General features: G+C 34.3%; 1 protein-coding gene across 1 annotated transcript in view; it reads right to left on the reverse strand.

Moving 5' to 3' along the window:
• Positions 1–24,775, reverse strand: part of LOC107691858 (probable E3 ubiquitin-protein ligase HECTD4) — a 128,342-nt gene that overhangs the window by 83,419 nt on the left and 20,148 nt on the right. Inside the window, 17 exon segments of the mRNA XM_016490682.1 lie at positions 1,981–2,269; positions 3,273–3,500; positions 5,909–6,072; positions 7,443–7,547; positions 9,601–9,720; positions 9,806–10,010; positions 10,143–10,231; positions 12,029–12,182; positions 14,500–14,624; positions 16,607–16,735; positions 18,463–18,583; positions 19,605–19,710; positions 19,843–19,913; positions 20,007–20,149; positions 20,286–20,515; positions 21,563–21,703; positions 23,496–23,609. Coding sequence (XP_016346168.1) covers positions 1,981–2,269; positions 3,273–3,500; positions 5,909–6,072; positions 7,443–7,547; positions 9,601–9,720; positions 9,806–10,010; positions 10,143–10,231; positions 12,029–12,182; positions 14,500–14,624; positions 16,607–16,735; positions 18,463–18,583; positions 19,605–19,710; positions 19,843–19,913; positions 20,007–20,149; positions 20,286–20,515; positions 21,563–21,703; positions 23,496–23,609 — 2,534 coding nt within the window.

Consider the following 24,775-nt stretch of genomic DNA (forward strand, 5'->3'; position numbering starts at 1 on the left):
TGTGTGTGTGTGTGTGTGTGTGTGTGTGTGTGTGTGTGTTTGTGTGTGTGTGTCTGTGTCTGTGTGTGTGTATAAAATAGTATATCAGTCTGGCGAGTAAACAAAAAAATTTACTAGCCAATGGCGATTATATTGCCAAGGTGTGCGTAGAGGGTTGAATCCCTACGTTCGCTCTGTGATTGCGCTAGCTCCAGTGATTTATTTCTGATTAGTTTTATGATAACTTCTCTTTGTTGGTGAAATGATGGGGTTGCGTGACGTTGCTCCAGACAGGCGTGTAAAGGGCAGGTTTTAGTGAAGCGCTGCGGAGCTTCTGGCCCAACGGTGGAAATGCAGCGTAATTTTGGGCTCGGTGCTACAGGTCTGAGGCTATTAGCCCCACCAGCCCGTTGAAAGGACTGGCTCGACAGTGGAAAAGCGGCTAATGTGCACTTGTAAGGTACTTTAAATCTTAGAAGTATATTTTTGAAAGCTGTAGTTGCAGATCATATGTGACCCTGGAGCACAAAAGCAGTCTTAAGTCGCTGGGGTATATTTGTAGCAATAGCCAACAATACATTGTATGGGTCAAAATTATCCATTTTTCTTTTATGCCAAAAATCATTAGGATATTAAGTAAAGATCATGTTCCATGAAGATATTTAGTAAATTTCCTACCGTAAATATATCAAAACTTCATTTTTGATTAGTAATATGCATTGCTAAGGACTTCATTTGGACAACTTTAAAGGCACCCTCAGATTCCAGATTTTCAAATAGTTGTATCTCAGCCAAAAAAAAAAGAGGGGATTTTCAAATAGTTGTATCTCTGCCAAATATTGTCCATACATCAATGGAAAGCTTATTTATTCAGCTTTGATACATGCATACATCTCAATTAAAAAAAAAAAATGTACCCTTATGACTGGTTTTGTGCTCCAGGGTCAGATACTGCACTAATGAAATAAAAGGCCACTTAAGTGACTTAAAGAGAGACACTTTCATGATTATGTTTCTATGTACACTTTTAGAAAGTGACCTTTGTAATTAATGTCAAAAAATAAGTTTCTTTAAAGTACATTTTAAATCATTATGTTTCAATAATCTTTTGTCACGCTGTAAAGAAGTTACACTTATTTTGATGTGTTGACTTACATACTAAAGCATATGGAAAGTACTTTTTAATAGTAATTTTAACTGTAGTGTGTGATTCGCTATTACATTTAGCATTAATGTATTTTAAATGCACTAAATTTCAACTTCAGCATAACAAATGTGAAATTACAAAACTATATTTAAATACACGAGACACAAGTTGCAATATAAATGACATCAAAGTATATTTTCGTTTATCATAAATGTTTGTCAGTACATTGAACAGTACTTAACCATATTTCAAAGACAATAGAAGTAATTACATATAAAGAGGTCAAAAATCACTCTTAAGTTCAGCTAATTGCATCTAATATAAATTTAAACTACAATACATTTTAATTTAATTGCAATTAACATGCAATTAAGTGTCTAAAAACATTACATTTATTGCACACTTTTAAAGTATATTATTCCATAAGTACTCTTTTTGAAACCATGCCAAGTGTACTTCTTTTCACAAAGGATAACAATTATATGTCTCAGATTACCGACCTCAAAGAAGTGATAGTCGTGGAAGAAGGGAGAGTTGTTCTCCAGTTTGCCCTGCTGAGCTTCTTCTGCTTCATTCTGCCATTTCTGCTCCAGTTCAGCTACACTCTGAAACAAACACAGACGCAGCATACAATAACAGCATCACACAGCATGCATATGAGATAATAACAGCATCACACAGCATGCATATGAGATAATAACAGCATCACACAGCATGCATATGAGATAATAACAGCATCACACAGCATGCATATGAGATAATAACAGCATCACACAGCATGCATATGAGATAATAACAGCATCACACAGCATGCATATGAGATAATAACCAATTATATGTCTCAGATTACCGACCTCAAAGAAGTGATAGTCGTGGAAGAAGGGAGAGTTGTTCTCCAGTTTGCCCTGCTGAGCTTCTTCTGCTTCATTCTGCCATTTCTGCTCCAGTTCAGCTACACTCTGAAACAAACACAGACGCAGCATACAATAACAGCATCACACAGCATGCATATGAGATAATAACAGCATCACACAGCATGCATCTGAGAAGTTCACCAGCGACTGCAGCGCATCCACCAGACCCAGGTGCTTTACGACACACGACACGATCACTTCCTCCATCACATCAGGACGCATCACCTCTCTGAGAGACAATTAAGAAGGTATTATTCATGTTTCTCGTTTTTCAATTTATTTGTGTAACACTTGTCACAATACATATTTCATAGCAGTATAAGATTACTGAATATAATTATTCTATGTCTCTGAAGTAATAATTGAGAATTTTGTGGTTTGCCTTAAAGGAGGTTAGAATAGAATAGAATAGAATAGAATAGAATAGAATAGAATAGAATTTACTTCTTTGAAACCAAACATGCAGTATATATTTTGAAAATATTTACATGTATTTACATGCATACAGTATATTTATATTAATATAACTTATATGTTATTTAATATATAAACATACAATTTTTCTTAAATATATACATGCATGTGTGTGTATTTATATATACATAAATATACAGTACACACACACACATATATTACGCAAACAAAAACTTTTATTTTGGGTGTGATTAATCGTGATTAATCGTTTTACAGCACTAATTATATATATATATATGCATATTTGTAAATATATCAAAAAAATTGTTAGTTCATGTTAGCTAAACGATTAACTAATCTTAACAAATAGGACCTTGTTGTAAAATGTTGCTGATGTATTAAACATTGTTGATTATATGTTTAAATTTGTAGTATAACAATACAATTATATATATTACATATTATCCAATTTAATATATAATATTGTTTAATATTATTTATTTAACGTTTCTTTGTCCATCTTCAAATTCAACTTTACTGAATATTAAATTTTGCATTTGATCATATGGAAGCAACCAATGAAATATGTACTTATTTATTGTTTAACAACATGTTTCAAACTATTTTTTATTTTTTTATATGTCAATATATTAGGCAAGTTTGTAAAGTGTTTAATTTATATTTTTACTTTTGAATCAATAAACAGATAACTGATTCCTTCCTTTTGGAAGTGGGGTTTCTAGTCCTCTACAAATTAAATGTTCTGCTATCATTAAGTTACATTCCCCTCATATGTAGTCTCCATATCATGTGCTCACTTGATGCTGGGGCGAAACTGAGGCCGGCCTCTCCCAGACAGCTCCCTCAGGCGGCCCATAATGCCCGGGGGTAAGTGGATGCGGGGGAGCTCACAGCAAGCCCCCGGCATGAGGACGTCTGAAGGATAGGTGAACTCTCGCTCCTCATCAATGGTGAGAGGCAGAGGAGACGGAGACGGCGTGAGGGCAGGAGAGATCGCACCATTAGCCTCCACCTGCCACTGACACCTTACACAGAACAGCAACAAAAACATATATTAAACACATTCAACAAATGTGACCCTGGAGCACAAAAGCAGTAAATTGACCCTTATGACTGGTTTTGTGGTCCAGGGTCACAAATATGCATTAAATTTATCAAATATGACAGTAAAGACATTGATAATGCTATTTTTTTCTGAAGAAAAACAAAGATAAATAATGAGGAAAGCCAAAATATTAAATCTCATGGATGTATATTCCACTATATTGTAGTAGGGGGTCAAAATGACAATTTCACTTGAGATTTGGAGCCAAATTACTGGGGATAAAAATGATTTCTGTTATTTTTTTACACAGAAATGGGTACTGTAGGTCTGTTACTGTAACATCTGTTGACTTTAGTAATCTTTATTGCATCATAAGCCAAAGCTGACCATTCAAATATGGGTAAAAACACTTGCGTTTTTTTCCCCAAAGTTTGCATTGCCGAACTCAAGAAGTATTAAAGATATCTTAATATCCTTTTAGATCTTGCTTCTTAACAAACTTTTCTTTTGTTGTCATGATTTTTAATATGGCCTATATGGTTCATTTCCAGTGAATGTGGCCCCACGAGTAAATTGTTAAATTGTACACACTTTCAGTTCCCAGAATCTCTGGAACTGAACCATATAGGGCCTTAAAAATGAATGCACCAGAATAAAAGTTTGTTAAAAATCAGAATCTAAAAGGATATTAAGATATGCACATAAACTTTGCATTCTGACACACTTTGCACTCTGACAGATTTGTTCTACGCAATTGTTTTGTTAGAGGAAATAAGCCATAACATTATTTGTTCTTCAGACATTCCTCCCTATAAGTATCAGCTGTATGCAAAGTGGCCCACATTTGGTTTTTGACCATTTAAAATGGGTGAAATTGAAAATTTTGGACACACTGAGATCCCCATATTTATGGGACTGAACCACATACACTCCAAAAGAAAAGTTTAAGAACCAAAATCTAGAAGGATATTAAGTCAACAGATTTTACTAACAGACTTCCCAATCTCTGTGTAAAAATTACATCATGATGTTGCTATCTTTTCCAAGTAATTTTTACCCCCATATTATTTTTGTAATTTGGCTCTAAATCTCAAGCGAAAATTTAAAAAACTTAGTGTAAAGTAAAGATCAGTAGTGTAAATCACATACATTAAAGGTTTAATACATTAATATACATTAAAGACTATTATTTTATCAACAACAATCAAATATTTTATTATTAAGGGTTAAAAATGTTTATTTGTTTGTTTTTGGAAATTGCGTTTAAAATGCTGGCTCAAAAATCTGCCTGTGATTTGTTGTTTCAGTTTGTTGCAATGTGTACACGTTTGTCTATTAGTGATTTTGTAAACTACTTTTCTCCACGGGGGAAAAAAAAGTGTCTAAGGCCGCATTTACACTGCAGGTATTGATGGCCAATTACGATTTTTTTTGACGACTCTTACATCATCTTTTAAAAGTGACCTGTATCCGATATCTTCATTTACACTACACTTTGGCGAAACGGACGTAAAATAACATTATGATATCAAGAAATCAATTTCAATAGCACATTAAGTTTAATTTATTGACATGGAATTCATAGTAACATTTTTAATGCAATAGTACTAATGGTCTGGTGGAAGAACTTTTGTTAATCATGTCAGAAGTTCTGGGTTCGAATCCACCCTTGTATAGGTTTTTTTCCTCATTAAATCCAAATGTGTTCATCAGTGATTTTTTTGAAGAGCAGGGACTGGGAAAGAGCATGTTTGTGTGCATTTTATTTAGTGATTTCACTGGAACGAAAGGGAATCTCCACAATGGGACTAAAAGCGTGCATCAATGACAACAGCGGCAACGAGCACTCAGGATGTTTTCAAAAGCAACACATTTTAGCGCCAGATCGCCTCTTATTTAACGCAAACGAACAAAATCAAAACCCTGCTAGTCGACTAGAGATGTTTAATTTGTTATAGATATATCTGTACCACGAGATGTTTCAAAAAGTCACTTTTTCAATGACGTATGACTCACATTAACAGGGGAATATCCGATCTGTCTGCTTACATGGCAGGTGCAAATGCACGTATCTGACTCATATCAGATTTATTTCCACATATGAATGAGGCCTGAAACCGATCTGAGAATATCAGAATCCATGTGCTTTTTTTCCAGCTTACAAGTTCGTGGGTCATATCCGATCTGTGCCACATCATGGGAGGAAAAAACATCGGAATTGGGTCACTTGAACCATGCAGTGTAAATGTGGCCTAAATGACTAGAAACCCTGTAAAAGCAGCAAACATCTGAAGCTTGCATTCAGACGGGTTTTAAGCACTTGTATTCACAAGCACTGAAGAGCAGCTGATGTTACAGTGTTTGTGCACGGCGGGTGAAGCAGCACACCTCTGCAGTAGTTTGGAGCAGAGCAGGTCGTGGCAGGCCTCCTCCTCTCGTGTGATATCAGGGCCGTTATAGAGGATGCGTAACATGGCGCAGGCCAGCACAGATAAACCCAGCGCTAGATCAGCCAGGAAGGGCAGCCCGCCGGACACATCCTCAGACGACTCCTGAACAAGCAACAGAATCAGTGCAAACAAGCAAGGTGAAACATTTGCCCATTTGTAGTTTATTTTCATTTTAATTAGACTTGCCGATTTTACACGTTAATTTGGTGCAATTATAACGTGCCAAAATGATTAATGCATTTAATGCACCTGCCCAGATCTGTTCATCCTTTTACAATGATGCAGTTGCTGATGAACATGATGCAGGACGACTGACTAACTGACTGACTGTGTGATGAAGCCTTTTAGAATGCAGCTATACGCATCTAAAATTCAAGGTATGAGGCAAAAAAAAAAAATGCCTGCATATGGGTTTTCATTTTATATTTATATAATCAGTTTAGCAATATCACATGCTGTTTTTTCTCCAAACATCTACATGATTGCAAATGTGATATTAATTTTATTCAACAGTTCAATAAACAATAATGCAACACATTGTGATACATTTTAGACACAATATTGTCAATATTATCTGTTTTGCTCAATTTTACCAACAAAAAAAAAAAAGCTAAAAAAAATTTTTTTATAAAGCCACAGTGGAAATGTTGCATCTTTGTGCAACACACAGCACTTTCTCCTTACTGAATGAATCAGCGGACTCGAGTGAGTGAATGATTCAGTGACTCATTCATAAAGACAGTCATTGGTTTGATTCTGAATGAATCTGCCATTTGAACAAATCGGTTGAATGAATGACTGAATGACTGAATGACTAATTTTTTTTAAAACTCATGAATACCCATTTATTATCATTATTTATGCAATGTTGAATCAAAAACATTTCTTTCTAATGCTACTTATTTATTCAATGCTTTGATGCTTTAAAGCACAATAATGGCTTAAAAAGATCTTTTGAAGGGTAATTTATCCAAAATTGATGTGCGATTAATTTGCCATTTAATTAATTAATTGGCACATGGTGTAATTAATTAGATTTAAAAAATGTAGTTACTCAATAGTCCTGATTTATTTTTTTACTTTCACTTTAAAATTCAGTTTACTGCTTTTGCCGAGCCCCAAATTCCATAGTGTGTTTTTGATGTTCACAAAACTACAAAATGAAATATATTATAGTGGTAAAATATAGTGGTCAGTGTTAGCTAAAGCATTAACTAATCTTAACAAATGGGACCTTATTGTAAAATGTTGCAGATTATTTTAAAATTGATAAATACATGTTTAAATATATAGTGTAACAATACAAATATGCATATTTTTACATTATTTGCAGTTGACCATATGTTAGGAACCAAAGAAGTATTTTTACATTTTTAAACAAAATAAATCATTTTAAAAGTATTTAAATTTTTCACTGTACATTTTATGATTGGGATGTATTTAAAAGCTAGTGTAAAGCCTTGAGTGGGTACCTGCGCTCGGACAGTGCATGAGAAACCCCACATGGCTTTATCTGGGGTGTTGTGCTCGCGTCCGCTTCTCATCTCAAAAGAGAACGTCACAGTATCTCCTTCCACCTGAAAATACATCAGATTAGAAGCAGTGATATCTGTAGATTGTTTAAATTATTCAGAATGTGCTTTATTTGCCAAGTGTGCACAAACACACAAGGAATTTGGTATCATTTCAAGAAGCACTAGGTACTTACATTTAATTCAATTTAATTATTTTTCTCTATTCTCTGGTGTATACAAGTAGAATTAAATAAAAACTTACAGTCGTATAAATCTAGAAAAATTAAATAAGTAGAGGTCAACCGATAGTGTATTTTACCGATACCGATAGCTAGGTTGGTCCACACTGGCTGATACCGATAAATCAACTGATAGTTTTTAAAATGGATACTGAACGAAAACTAAAATAGTGCTTTATTATTTAAAAAAAAAAAAAGAACCATAATTTTTAAATGAATCAAATATTAATATTAATTATTAAATTGATCATTAACGTTCATAGTTTATTAACTAATGTTAACAAAAGAAACAAAATTTTAAAAATGTAATATTAGCCTAAATGTTGAAATGAACAAACTCTAACTAGGAACAATACTTATACAGCTTTCATTAATGTTAATGTTACAAATGGACTCTTATTGTAAAGTGTTACCATTTCATATCAACAGTCATGCTTAAAGATGGCCAACATTAATTTAATCTACACAAAGGCCATAGCATTGATACAATACATATTGATATTTTATGTATACTCTAACACTTTATTTGCTTCTATTTTAGAACACTTGATTAGCTAATCAAAATATGGGCGACACACCGGGGAAAAGCGCAGCGTCGTGTCTAATACATACTCGAGTCGCAGGTTATCACACACACCGGATGCGTCGCGTTCACTTCAAACGGCGGTCTAAAACTGTTTATTTAATCACCAAATGGACAAAAGTTCACTTCAAGAATGAACAATGTGGCATAGATGAGTTTGCAGTTCAGTGTTTAAAAAAAACAGAAGCATATAGCTCAATAAATGAAGCATACTTTATTAGAGCCACAGAAAGACAAACGTTTTGCTGAAAAATGCACAATACACAATGTTACAGCCTAGGGTGAAGTTATTATGCACATTAATAACTATTTGGGATGAATATAATGTAATTTAATGGAAAACTACGTGAATGGCGCTCTGTTCCGCGGCAGGATTTTCTCTCGGCTGTATTTAAATAGCATTTGAAGCCTCACGTGCCAAAACAAACAACACGTGCTGTCAGTGATTTCGTCTCTAGAGGCCGCTCTCGCACTGTATAATGACAGCGGACCATTCTCAGCCGCTCCAGCAACAGATGCAATGGGAAAAAAAACGGAAACCGGGAAAAACTATCAACATGGAATTTTGCCGATAACGATAGTTCCAGCAATCAACTATCGGTGCCGATTAATCGGCAAAACCGATACATCGGTCGACCTCTAGAATTAAGGTAGAAAAATTTAAAGCAATACATATCAAGATGGAGTAAGCAAAAGGCTTAATGAACAGATGTTTACATTAAGCATTGCATATACTTCATATACTGTATAAAACCTATTACGTATTTACATGATACATTTTTTATTGCCTAATGTCCAGGTTGCATAAACATCTTAAGGATATCGATCTATTAAACATTTTTGAATGTGCACTCTGGTGTCCTGATACATTTATTTTAAGCATTTATTTTGATATTTTTATTTTAAGCACACCATTATTTTTTTAAATCTGACAAAATGTGTTTTTGTACTTTAAAAAAAATATATATTTTCTTGTTGCACATTGGATTCATCAGGCTTTTAACAAACACAAAATCTAACAAAAAAGTTTTTTTAATCAATAAAAGTTCAATTTTTATCTATTTAAATATAAAAGACATATTACTGCCATTGACATTGTAGTAAACAGTGTATAAAGAGGCGGATATTTTAAATAAATGACATTAAAGAAGCCTTGTATCAAATATGAAAAATGAAAAAATATATATATTATAACTTTTATATATATATATATTTTATGTTGTTATTCCGCCTGCCTTTATTCTTGACCACTGAACGTGTGCCATCTGATGAAAAAGGTGTGTGTGTTCCTCACCTTGACCAGATCTTTGGGCCATCCGGTTCCTAAGACGCTGCGGCTACCGTAACCCATGGTGTTTCCTCCATACTCACTCACCTTACGACTATTTGTGTTTGGCCCAGCGTAAATCACCAGCTGAATAACAAGAGAGGTTATGAGCATGAATATTCAATGTAACACTTTTATTCCACTGTGAAGGAGAACAGCAGAAACGTGAAACCTTGTCATAGTCGTATTGTGAGGAGCAGCGAGGGTCGAAGCGGAGGTAGAGACACCGAGCTCCAGGGATGTGCACTGTTTCTTTAAACTTGAAGTTATCTCGCACCGGATGAACAGTTTCCACGGTTTTCCCAGCAGCCCATGGGGCAGGGATCTTCAGGCCGGTCAGAAAGCCCGGCTCCTCTCTCTCTTCCAGAATCTGGAAACTAAAATAAAAACAACTTCATTTTGTGTTTGAATAATCTAGATGCTTTTGTCCAACATGTTTCTTTTCACATAATAATAAAAAAAAAAAACTACGAAACTGAAAAAGTTCAGAAAAATTTAAAATAATTTACCTGTCATTTAACGAGGGTGGATTGGGGCTTTGATTTAGCGGCAAATTCTCAACAAATAATGGTGAATGTGTCTTTAACAGCAAAGCAGTCTGTTGGATAGACAGAGACACAAAGCAGTCAACCTTAACAATATCAACGGCTTATAATTAATTATTTTAATTTAAAAATGTAAAAAACACATTCATGGAAAGTCCAAGATTTAGCTAATTTTAATGTACACTGTTTAGGGTCAGTAAGATTTTTAATGATCATTAAATTAAATTGATCAAAGGTAACAGTAAAGATTGAAAATGAAAAACAAAATTATCAAGGTTTTCACAAAAATATTTACCAGTACAACTATTTTCAGGACTGATAATAATCAGAAATGTTTCTTGAGCAGCAAATCAGCATATTAGAATGATTTCTGAAGATCATGTGACTCTGAAGACTGGAGTAATGATGCTGAAAATTCAGCTTTGCATCACAGAAATAAATTACATTTTACTATATATTCACACAAAAAAACATATTTTTAATTGTAAAATGTTTCACAATTTTACTTTATATTTGATCAAATAAATGCAACCTTGGTGAGAAAAGAGACTTCTTTCAAAAACATGAGGCATCTGTGTACACTAAATAGGGATTGGTGAATATATATTTACTATTATTTTACTATTATATATCACTGCGAATATTCTGGTGATTGATTAGCTTTGTATTTGACAATTAAATTGTTTAAACCCTGTTTCTATAATATATATATATATTTTTTTTTTTAGGGCTGTCCCCTAACAGTCTACCAAAATTTTATTAGTCGCAGAAGAAAAAAAAATCCACTTTGGTCACGCAGATCGTTAACGGCTGGTCTATGTGGTAGTACAACGGGCAGGACATACAAATGCTCGACTATCATTCATCAGTCCTCAAATATGGCTTATCATCTGAAATATGTAAGTATTAGCAACTTTACATGGCCGCTCAATTAAATGTTAACCTAAAAAATGTGCGCTATTCAGTGTGTGGAAGATGTACAGTAGTGATCACTGCAGGACAGATGGAGGCGCCGGTGCGCTCACTTGCTCTTAAAATACTCCCTCATTTTTGCTCATACAGATAAGAGTAATACATCTTTCGACTATGTAAACTCTACGTTTATTTGTGTGCACTCACAATAACAACAAAACATTGTGCTTTTGTAAAATAATGGAAGTAAACAGGATGCGCTTTCTGCCGTCTCGGTCTCTGTGAACTTGAGCGCGAAACTCCGTGTAAGCTTACATTACAGACATGAAAAATATATCTATAGAGATGTGAAATGTTTACTTTCAAATGAACCAATTCAAATGGAAAACAAATATTCTCAGATTACATAATCCATATGAAACATGCATACAGGCGCATCACTACTGCGGAGATGACGAGTCAGTGTCGCCAAATTCATCTCTTAAACTGAAAACAAAAAAAACACTAGTTTATCAATGAATTATTAAAATGTTAATGCAGCCTCCTTACTGTTTTTCCCTGACACATTTATAATCATTACTTCTGCCGGTGCGCTGTGGCAAGCTTTATGTGTGCGCTTGAGTGCTTATTAGGCTCTGAAGGCAATTAAAGGGTCATTATTATTTTTTAAATTGTTTATTAATAAACGTCGACTAATGCTTCAAATTAATGACTACTAGTAGACCTTTTTTTTTAATATAATATGTACTTTAAAGCCATTTGAAGGCAAAAACGTAAACATTGAGATGCTATGTATAGCAAATATTGTCCAAAGGATGAGAAATACTGAGAGAAATGTATTTTTATACACTGTATATCACCTGTCCTTTCCATCCATTATCATAATATTTACAACTTGATTATTGTAGTATATTATATTATAAGTCACACACACACACCTGACTAGTATAGAGGACCAGCTGGACCAGCTGTGGCATGAGAGCGTCAGCGAGTGTGAGGGTTTGTAGGTTTGGGTGCATCAGTGACGTCAACAGGACTGGCAACAAGTGACCCAACATCGTGGCCTTCGTCACCTGTTCAAGTCCTCTCAGTCTTGGCATTAAAAAAAACAGTGTCGAGAAGATGATAAGTAAAGGAAAGTGCTTCAGTACAAACTAGGCCTGTCAGTCAAAATTTGTAAACTAATTAATTACATGATGTGTCGATGAATTAATCGAATTAATCGCAAATTACATTTGGCTGTGAAAATACTCCGTAAAGATTATTTAAAACTATTTTTGTGTTAAATAAGAAAGTATTAAGTAGACATTACAAATAGAAAGAAATAGGCTATTTCATTTGATTCAACATCAAATTTATTACACAAACATTTAGGCTACAACGGCCTAACATAAACTATGGAATGTATCTCAACTTCAATGTTTTTTCCCAAACTCGGTCTGAATAATTTTTGGTCCCAAATCTGTATCAATTTTACTGGTAATCCACTGTATGAAGAATTTTTGGGTATGATTTGTCAGAGTTTACTTTATTTTGCTATCCTCACTTACATAAATGAACTATAGTGTCCTGCACCCACTAGTAAAAAAATCAGAAAGTCGTGTATGACTAAGGGTAAAAATAAATGATGTTTATAGTGAATGCACCTATGAATGGTTTTATTTTTACGATTTAGTTTTAATCCAAATGATGCGCGTGCTAAGTGAGTGAACATCAAAGATCACACAACAGAATTGCGCCCGCACTCGCACTCGCTCTCTCTCTCTCTCTCGCTCTCTCTCTCTCCCTACCATTAAGTAACTTGTGCATTGTTTTACTTATTTGTTTTTTACATATCTGCCCGAACTACAAACTTTCCAGTGATGTCTGTGAGAAAGGTATATTCACTGGACAAGCTCGCGCATCTGCGCCGCCGCGCGCTCAATCCACTCAGCGTGCTTTGTTTATCAGCTCGCGCACATCAGCTATACAGGCGTTAAAACTTAAAGTTTAACGTTATATTCATTGCATATATATACTTCGTAGTAGACAGCCTTAACTCCATTCTGCTGTCTGTTGTTCTGTTGTCGGTGTTTCTTTGTCTGAATAAGGCGCTTAACACATGCTGTGTGGTATCGGCGTTTGGTATCGGGGCATTTTAACCAGTACGAGTACGAGTACAGGAGCTCAGTATCGGGCCCGATACCGATACCAGTATCGGTGCATCCCTAAAAGTAGCCTAAGTCATTCAGGTTTGAGTAAATGACGACATACTTAAATTTTTTGGGGTGAACTATCTCTTTAAATCTTTTCCCCCTTTTTAAACTAATACTGCCAGCAGGTGGCGGTAAATGTCTTTATGAGTCATTCATTCGATTTGTTCAAACATCTGATTCATTCAGGAATTAAGTAAATGGCTCTCTGGGCATTTGAATCATTGATTCACTCGATTCGTTCAAAACGTGGATTCATTCAAAAACTAAACACTGCTGTCTTCCTCGGAGACGCACAACAGTTCTGCTGTGGCTTTATAGGGAATATTTTTGTTGGCAAAACTGAGCAAAAACAGACAATATTGTGTTTAAAATATAACACAATATTAACTTCCTATTTACTGAATTGTTGTATAAAATCACATTTGCACTCGTGGTATTCAGACATAAACGGCACTCGTGTGATATTGCTTATGATATAATATAAATATGAGACAAAACTCATACAGGAGCATTTTTGCCCCAATATCTTGAATTTTAGGGCATAACTGCATTTAAGGAGTTGTTGCCCTGCATCATATTTGTGACCCTGGACCACAAAAACAGTCTTAAGTGTCAATTTTACGAAATTGAGATTTATACATCATCTGAAAGCTGAATAAATAAGCTTTCCATTGATGTATGGTTTGTTAGGATAGGACAATATTTGGCCGAGATACAACTATTTGAAAATCTGGAATCTGAGGGTGTAAAAAAAAAAAAATCTAAATATTGAGAAAATCATCTTTAAAGTTGTCCAAATTAAGTTCTTAGCAATGCATATTACTAATCAAAAATGAAGTTTTGATATATTTACGGTAGGAAATTTATAAAATATCTTCATGGAACATGATCTTTACTTAATATTCTAATGATTTTTGGCATAAGAGAAAAATCTATAATTTTGACCCATACAATGTATTTTTGGCTATTGCTACAAATATACCCCAGCGACTTAAGACTGCTTTTGTGGTCACATTTGTCAACAGTCAGCTGTATGAAATGTAAGATGACGCACAGGTCTGGGGGCGGGGCCAGTGTGTTAACTGCATTAAAATATTTTAATCACATTATTTTTTCATAACTAATTAATTAAGTTAACGCGTTAAACTGACAGCCCTAGTACAAATACAAATAAAGCATCACCAAAGAAGTGTTTTGCTGATATCTGAATGCACCTGGCCTCTCGATCGCTGATGCTGCTGTTGATGAGGGAGCTGGTGACTTGCTGAAGCGTCTCCAGAACCTCATCACATCCAACCAGGATCTTAGAGGCTAGTGATAGGATGCTGGTCTGCAGCTCCTGACGGGAACACGTTCATTCAACACACACATTTCTCAGAGAACATCTACAGCTGCTACAGAACTCAAGTACACTCTAGCATACTTAAAAAAAAAAACAAAGAGTACTTAGTATAGAAACAATATAATTTAAAAGAATACACCTAGGCCTGGTTTCACAGACAGGGCTTAGAATAAACCAGGATTAGGCCATAGTTCAATTAGGACATTTAAGTAATTTTTATAAATGTGCCTTACAAAAAACATTACTGGTGTCCCTCTTGAGACAAAACAAAGGCATTGATATATATTTAAGATCAATCAGTGCAAGCTTCTTCTTAAAAAAAAAAACAAAGAGTACTTAGTATAGAAACAATATAATTTAAAAGAATACACCTAGGCCTGGTTTCACAGACAGGGCTTAGAATAAACCAGGATTAGGCCATAGTTCAATTAGGACATTTAAGTAATTTTTATAAATGTGCCTTACAAAAAACATTACTGGTGTCCCTCTTGAGACAAAACAAAGGCATTGATATATATTTAAGATCAATCAGTGCAAGTTTCTTTCAGTTGAAACAGCTCAGATTTACAGTTTAGTCTGGGACTAGGCTTAAACCTTGTCTGTGAAACCAGGGGTTAATGCAATGTTTTCACACTTAATTGAAAATTAAGTGCAATAACATGAAAATGTATTATAGTTTAAATTTATATTAAATGCAATTATCTAAACATTATAGTGCTTTACGACCCAATTAATTAGGACTTAATTACATCTTATATGTAATTTCATAACTACTTCTATTTTTAAAATATGACTAAAGTGTACTTAAATATATTTGCAATTAAAACATTTGCAATGATGAAGATGCAAATCAGTGCATTTAAAATATATTAACTTAAATGTAATATAGAACAACACACAACAGTTATAATTATACTCCAGTACTTTTCATGTGATTTGTTAGTCAACACATCAAAATAAGTGTACTTCTTCAATGCATGACAAAAGATTAAAACATAATTATTTAAAACATACTTTTAAGTAAAACTTGTACTTAAGCGTTTTAAGTCATGAACGGTTCTGTTAAGTGTCCTTTTATTTCATTAATATTATATTATCTGCAAGTATGTTTTCTTAAAATACACTCTTAAGATTTGTAGTACACTACAAGTGCACAAACAGTAATTAAGCTTGGAAGGAAAAGTACAATAGCTCTGTTTTAAATCTTAGTGCGCTGCCCTGTGAATTGGGTTAGCATTATAATGCACAGTTCTCTTCAAAATTTTGACATATTTCCAGCTTAAACACAAAGCCAAAACTAAAAATAAATCCATCAAAACATCAGTCAATTTATGATATATTGATAAATATAGTTCAATCTAATGAAAAATACTGAATTTAACCCAATATCTATATATGCAGTATTTGTTCTTAAATTGCTGTGTTGTTATCTTAGAAGTATTTAGTGCTATTTTTGTGGCACATGTGAGTGCCCATTATGAGAGACGCTGCCCATATACTGCATCTCAAATCAGTCACTGACAATGTTCTAACATGGTTAGGATGCTGCCTTAGAAGGCAGCTGTCTATGTAGACAACAAGGCAGCTCACTAGGTTTTAGAACACTGCTAATATGTGTTAATGAGAAGAAAACAAAGTGAACATCCTATCCTACTAAAGAAACCTACATTACCCGTGCTTATTACATGACAATTTGCCAAATAATAAAGAAAATAGACATTAAATATATTGAATTACTTTGTGAAAAACTCAACTTTTTGGGGAAACATGCACACACACACAAAAGCAGATGCTGCAATGCCAAACCTTTACTTAAAGCTGAATATCTGGTACACACTACAGTACAGACCACACTATAATGAACCGATTTAATACCAATGCAATGCATTCCTGTATGTTCCTCCTTTCCTGGATGGAGCCACCAGCAGTCCACACTAACCAATCAGAGAGACCGTAGGGTTTTTAAAGGGGATGTTTACCTGTACCTTCATTGTTTCCCCTTGTAGGGAGCTGTCACTATCATCAATGTCATCCGGGTGGAGCAGGATGGTGTTGCTGAGCAAATGGTTCTGCACAGCCATTAAATAACGCAAGCTTGGCGATGCTGCCTGTTAATGTGGAAGTGCTGTCAGTTAATCAGACACAGCAAACTGTATGCATTCATACAGACAGAAGACAATTTATTTCAAATTATGGATGTATTTTCCCTTGTGAAAAAGAGGTGCACTTAACTGTACTGAATGTGCACTTGTAGTGTACTTCAAATCCTAAAAGCATATTTAAAAAAAAAAACTGTACTTGTAGATAATATATTAATGACATAAAGGCCACTTAAGTGGCTTAAAGAGAGACTTTCATGGTTGTTCTTAAGTGACCTTGGTAATAATGTCAAATGCAAAGATTTAAAGTAAATTTTACATCATTGTTTTAATAATCCTTAGTTGTGCATTAAAGAAGTGCACTTATTTTGATGTACTAAACGTATTAACATACTAAAGCACATGTAAAGTACATGAATATAATTTTAACTGTAGTAGGGATGTTCATTTTAACCGGTTAACCGTTAACCGACCGTGAAGAATTTTGACCGATTAATACAATCAGTTAAACGGTTTAAAACGTTTATTTTTTAGTAATTTATAAAAATATTTAAAAAGGTTTGCTGCATGGTTGAAAAAAAAAATTTGTTTTTTAGAGGGAAAAAAAACATAAGTCGTGTCTAAGTCGCATTTTATTATTTCATTCAGAAATAGGCCTAATGCCGACACGAAATGTTTACGAACAATATAATAAACACTGTAAATATAGCTAGGCTATTTTAGCTCCCCTCACTCCACAACAAAGCCTTTCAATTAACAATATTTAGAAAAGAACAAGAATTAAAAATATAAGAAGCATGTAGCCTACTTCACTCACGTTCCAATATCAACGTAAAACAACATGGTTTGCATAACATCACGGCGGTACGTGATAATGCTTAACGACACAGATTTGACTAAATATTTAAACGGAGCAGTGTGGTTTTTCCATATGTTTGACTGACTGTAGGCTATGTTATTATGATAATGAACAGACTGCATTGTCAAGGTAGCAAAGCTTAACTGTGTGCGCGCATGCAGCGCCGGCGCAATCACTTGAGTTTTTTCCTTCTAACAGTGGAAGCAACTACTCCTTTTAGTCCTAAAGATAATTGGAATTGTAAAAGGTTTGCCTTTATTTGTGTAGTTAACGAGCGTCGGTTAGGAAAAATAACCGAAATGAACATCCCTAAACTGTAGTGTATTATTCAATTTTACATTTAAAGTTTATAAATTTTAAATTAATTAAATTACAACTGACATACAAGTTTTCATAGAAATGACATTAAAGTATATTTTAGTTTAACATTATTCCTTGTCAGTACATTCAGCAGTACTTTAACCATATTTCAAAGACAATAGAAGTAATTATGAAATTACATATGAAGATGTACTACTTAAGTCCTACTTAAAGGGTTAAGTGGGTCAAAAAAAACTCTAATGTTCAGCTAACTGCATTTAATTTAATTTTAAACTACAAAATATTTTCATCTAATTGCACTTAACATGGAATTAAATGTCTGAAAACATTATCTTCAGTTCATACATGTATTTTTAAGTATATTATTTCAGTAACAGTACTCTTCTTTAAACTATACTAAAGTGCACATCTTTTCACAAGGGTTATGAAAGCTAATAGCTTGTAGAACTGCATCTTTTAACATTAATTCAGTTCACTTAAAAGTTCAATAAAAAGTAAAAATGAACATTTTCTCCACACAGTAATTCTTAAATGTATTTATGTGGAAGTCACATACAGGTACAGTGGAGAGAAGCTTCTGAAGGTCTTCCTTGGAAACGGTTTGACATTTGGTGATGAGCAGACACGACTCACGCACTACAGTCTTCAAGATACACTGCAACAGTTCATCTTTCAGCCTGCAGGGGAAGATGGGAGAAAGTGCTTGCACATGACAGACATTAACCACAAAATCATCTACAGACATTAGGGCCCTATCAAACACTCAGTGCAATGCGGCGCCAGGAACGACGCAAGTGTTTTTTGCTAGCTTCAGCCTGACGCAGTTAGCATTTTCACGTCCTGCGGCACGTTGTTTAAATAGCAAATGCATTTGCGCCCATCTGTTGGGCGTGCTGGTCTGAAAACGAGGCGTGTTCAGGCGCATTGCTATTTTGAGGCATCTGAAATAGACTGCGCCATTGACCAACTAAAACCTGGTCTAAAGTCAATGGTGCAGTATTTTTTTTATTTAAAGTGCGTGTTAGTAATATGCGCCTATAGGCGGGTCCACAATGCGCTCTGCTTATTACACACACAGGTACGCACAGCAGCACACAAACATGCCAAATATTAAAAATTAAAGGATTGCAATGTAAAAGATTATTATTGTGTAGGCTACATAAATATAAAAATGCCTACATGTCATAATGGATAGTCATTGCATGTATCAGATATGCATGTTTCATCTCCGGAGACGCGTTCTGTCTTTGCGCTTGCAAATTCCGCCGTGTAAATAGCGAATTCGCCATGGCACGAGTGCAACTGGTTCTTAAAGGGAATGGGAGATGAGACTCTGATTGGTTTATTGCACGTTATGCCCAAAACACACCCATTACTCATTAAGAGAATAGGGACAACCCTTTTAGACCACGACGTGGTTTTTCCCGTCGTTAAACTAGCAAAAGTGGATTTGGACAAGCCCTAAGTGCACCTGCGCCTTGCGCTTTAGACCATGCACTTACATCGTTTAAATAGGGCCCTTACAGTCAGTTATCAAGGTGAATGACACCACATTTTTGTTGAGATGACAAGGATAGAACCTGGGTTGTGATCACAAGAAAATTAATGTACATTTTTAGCAGTAGAATAAAATACAGAAGTGAACGATTTAAATTTAACATAAGCACTTTCCGTCTGAAGAGTAGTGAAACTTGTTACCTGTAGTGGTCATCATCCTCACTACCAAAGCGGTTCTTCTGTAACTGGTTGGCAAGGTTGTTTAATATAACATCACGCAATTGAGACAAACCACTGTTCTTCTCCCCTACAGAGAGAAAAACAAAAAACATAGAAATTATTGGCATATGTTGCTCATCAATATGAAATTGTTCAATGCTGACTTGACTTATAATTATGTATGATTTCTGTACTATGTCTGTCTATTTGCAATTCTCACCCTCTGTGAAAACAAATTTGAGCAGGTTGTTCAACTCCGATTCGCTCTGGTACAAGGTGTTTAAACCGGAGCTAATGAGAATAAAGAAAAATGGTTTATAGTTGTTGCAGATATTGAGATATTCTTTGACTTTTTGGATTTTCTGACTTCATTTTAAGGCTCACCTGATGGCGAGACACACTTCTCTTTGTATTTCCGGCTCTATCTGATCGTGAGGAGCCATGAGTAACTGCCACAGCAACAGTCCAGAACGCTTCACACAGTCTCGGTTCTGCTCTGCATTTAGATTAAAAAACTGGAACACAACCTGGATTTAAAAAAAAAACAAAGTATTTTTATAATATTTTTTTTCTGCATAGTTTCCGTTAACAAAGTTACCACTACTACTGAAAAGCTTCATCAAAATTGACTAAAAGTCATATAATATTCTAGCGAAACCCCACCTGAAAGACGACCAGAATGCAGCGGATGATGCAGGTGTCTCCGTTAACCATGGCCTTCTCCATGACGTCACATATGAAGCTGAAGTGACAGGCCTCCATGGGCTGCTTTCCTATGAAGGGTCCCAGGTGCAGATTACTGCTGGCTTCCAGCAGGTTGAGCTGATGGATGCACATGGCGCCAACATGATGGAGCAGCTGGTTTATCACTTTGGATGTGCCTATCATCTCTTCTGTCATTAAGAGTCAAAAACATATTATAGGGAAAATGATACAGATCATTTCTGCACAAAATGTCAGCACATCTAAACAAAAAACAAAACAAAAACTGTGTAGCAAGTGGCCTAAAACGCGCTCACCCTTGTGAAAAATAAGTGCACTTAATTGTATTGAATGTGCACTTGTAGTATACTTAATCTTAAAAGTATATTTAAAAAAAACAATGAAACTGTTAATGTTAATGATATAAAAGGCCACTTAAGTGACTCTTTACTTTGTGTAGCAAGTGGCCTAAAACGTGCTCACCCTTGTGAAAAAGAAGTGCACTTCATTGTATTGAATGTGCACTTGTAGTGTACTTAATCTTAAAAGTATATTTAAAAAAAACAATGAAACTGTTAATGTTAATGACATAAAAGGCCACTTAAGTGACTCTTTACTTTGTGTAGCAAGTGGCCTAAAACGCGCTCACCCTTGTGAAAAAGAAGTGCACTTAATTGTATTGAATGTGCACTTGTAGTGTACTTAATCTTAAAAGTATATTTAAAAAAACAATGAAACTGTTAATGTTAATGAAATAAAAGGCCACTTAAGTGACTCTTTCATGAATGTTTCTTAACACACTTAAGTACACTTTTAAGAAGTGACATTTTTTAATAATGTCGAATTAAAAGTTTTACTTTAGATCACATTTTAATAATCCTTTGTCGTGCTTTAAAGTAGTACACTTATTTTGATGGTTTGACTAACAAATTAAAGCAAACGTTAAGCACTTAATTATCATTTTAACTGTAATGTGTTATTTAAAATTAATATATTTTAAATTTACTAAATTGCAACTTCATCGTTACAAATATGTAATTACAAATAGTTTTAAAAATACAACATATACATATTTTAGTCTGTCAGTACACTCAGCAGTACTTTAATCATCTTAAGACAACATGGTGCAATGTTTCAAAAGTTGAAAATGTTTAGTTGTACAATTTTACACCATACAAAAATCAATTCAAGATAACTGTTTTGTACTTTCTGTTTACATAGGCATATAGTTTCAGTACCTTTAGGCTGACTGATGACGTGACTGACGCCCAGTCGCTGGCACACATGATGGAAGGCCTGATTCCCAGGATTACACCACTGGTCCATGTAGTCGCTGGAGCACGTCCAGATTAAATTGTTAAGTGCATCATAACAGGCCCCTGGAACAGTCATTATAAAAACATAACGTCAGTACTCGTATAACACTTTAAAATGAGAGGAAAGCTTGAAAAATGAAACAGCCAAAAAAACAACTATAAATCAAAGAAATAAAAAAATGGAAAAATAACAACCTGAACGTGACAGTGTTTTTTGCAGTATTTATTAATATTTTGAATGAGCTTTTATCTTTATATTTTCAGTTTATTTTGGATAATTTTATTGTGCGCTTTTGTCATTTTGTCACAACACTTTCTCTGAAGCCTGTATTTATAATACATTATAAGAGGATTTTTAATGCATTATAATGCATGCATAATGCTTTATAAACAACCTTACAATATGTTGTATCATCTGATTAATAATCATAACAACAGTTGCAATACATTATAATACTTACCTATTTGAATATGATGCATTATAACACTAGATAAAGCCTGCATTTATAATGCATCATAAGGGTATTCTTAATGCATTATAATGCATGCATAATGCCTTATAAATAATATATACAGTAAATACATAAATACACCTATTTGTGGCTATAACTTACAATGCAATACAAATACAGGCTTCATATTAAGTGTTACCGTCATTTTTATTTTATTATATAAAAAAAAAAACATGAATTTGGTCAAAACCTTGATTTTTCTCTATATGAATAGCAGGTCAAGTTAATTGTATTTAATTTTATTTTCTATATAGCGCCACACAACAGAAGTCATTTAAGGTTACCTTTCCTATATAATTATTTTATTAAACAAACTAAATAGCTTTATGTTATTTACATTTCTGTCTCTACATGGTTGAGCGTTTACAATTCTCTTCTGCTCTCTGTATAGTGCACCCCGATGCGCGCGCACACACACACACACACACACACACACACACAGACAGGTGAGCACACTCCCACCAGCGGACAGAGAGCGCGCATCTGAAAATATGTCGCATCAACCACCTGAAAAGCAGACAAAAATATCTGATAATATATATATATTATCATATCCCATATCTTTAAAGCTACACACTTTGTGGATAATTGTCATAAAAAGAAATGTTCCGCTGTTTAGTTCAATGTACAGTTCAAATAATTGTTCAGTTGTTATATTGACTACTGTCATTAAAAGAAACAAATGAACACCATGATTCCTTTAAAGTGCCCCTATTATGGTTTATGAAAGGTTCATATTTTGGTTTTGGGAGTCCCCAACAACAGGTTGACATGCATGCAAGGTCAAAAAACACTTTCATTGTCTTATGCATTTATTTTTACCTTATTTGCTCAACGACTCCCAAACGGTTCGCTCAACGATTCATTTTTCCAAACCCCTCTTTTGCATGACGCTACTCTGCGGTGATTGGTCCAATTGGTCGCTTTCATTTTCATTTCATCTTGCCTGTAATGCCTGATAAAGCAGCGTTTGTGAGCGCAGTGCTGCTTTGTGTACAGCGTTACTGGGGAAACCGCTACCATTGCCGCTCCAAAAGCGGCACCTAGTGGCAAAGAATGAATTTGCATTTTTCATTCAGACCAACGTGAAAATCTACTGATGGTTTTACGCAGCAAATGCACAGAGCTGTAAATGTGAACCGGTATATATATCCCACGGGTGAAGCCCCGCCACACATAGAGTGCAAGTCTGTGGGAAACACTGCAGCAGTCTTAAAATGACGGGTACACAACACAAGGTTGGGGCTATACTGCTGTGGTAATTTTCAAAAATCCATAATAGGTGCACTTTAAGTGTTTGTGTCGGTGTCCGTCTGCTCCACCCCAAAATGTCTGATTCTTACCCAGTCCTGCAACCTGAGCCCCGCGACCCAGAGAACTTCCAGGAGCATCTACCAGATCAGCACGACTGCTAAACTGACCGTCAGCCAGGTTAAACACCAAACTAGACGCCAAGACTAGGAAAGAAAACACAAATGTTAACAAGAGGTTGAGAATGTTTAATAAAAGCTCCAAAATAAATGATGCCTGGATTGCATGTACTTCTTGATGCTTTATTAAAGATCACTAGGATTGGAAGAACATGAGGGTGAATAAATTATGAAATTGTTTTCATTTTTGGATGAACTAACCCTAGTGGAAAAGTTATATTTTTAAAATAAATCTATTTCATACTAAAGTTAATAAAATCTACTTATATATTTACTGGCATATCGCTCGAGACTTACTGATATAAAAATTATAATTAAACTTTATTTGGAGTGTAGGGCTGCCACTAACGACTATTTATATTTCGATTATTCTATCAACTAATTTATCGATTAATCTAAACGATTAATTTCCCACCCCAAAAAAAATCAATTTTACTTAAAAATAGTTTATTAAACTATATTTCATTAAACCAAATGAAATCCAAAAGTAAAAAAGTAAAGGGCAACATAAAGTGCAAGAAGCAAGTGTCCATCTCATAGTCCAAATTACTGAAATAGAGTTCAGTATTATAGTTTAAGAATGACAACATATCCACGTGTTCTACTCTACTAATAATACAATTATAATCAAAAAAACACTTTTTAAAGGAGTATTTACCAGAAATATTATTTACCAGAATTTATTTAAATGTGCAGTATTTCTGAAAAAAAAAAAAAACTTAAATAAAATCAATTAATTGGAGATGCTTTTGATTATTAAAATGTAATGGAACCATTAAAATGGAATCCAGAAAATAATGGAAAACAGAATTTGGTAAAGATAAAACTGTAAGACTCAATTCATTAGACAGGCTTTTTGATTAATAAAATTTAATTTAACCATTACAATGAAAATGGAAAAAAAATGAATTTGGAAATAAAACGGATTTCATAGGGCGCTATAATTATAATACATTTTTTTTGTGGTAATAAAAATAGATGTAAGTGAACAATAGCCTTTAAAATTACTTAAAATACATAATAGCAATGAGGCAATAATAATTAGTTAAAATAAAGTATCAAAAGCAAGAAATCATATGGTTTTATTGAACAAAACTGTTAAAATACATAATGTATTATAAACAATAGAGCTGATGTACATTACGCATTACAACAAAGGCCTGCAGAGGGCGCCAACGGCCTGATGATTGTTT

The sequence above is a fragment of the Sinocyclocheilus anshuiensis genome, unplaced genomic scaffold, assembly GCF_001515605.1.
Source record: "Sinocyclocheilus anshuiensis isolate Anshui unplaced genomic scaffold, SAMN03320099.WGS_v1.1 scaffold206, whole genome shotgun sequence".
NCBI classification, from domain to species: domain Eukaryota; kingdom Metazoa; phylum Chordata; class Actinopteri; order Cypriniformes; family Cyprinidae; genus Sinocyclocheilus; species Sinocyclocheilus anshuiensis.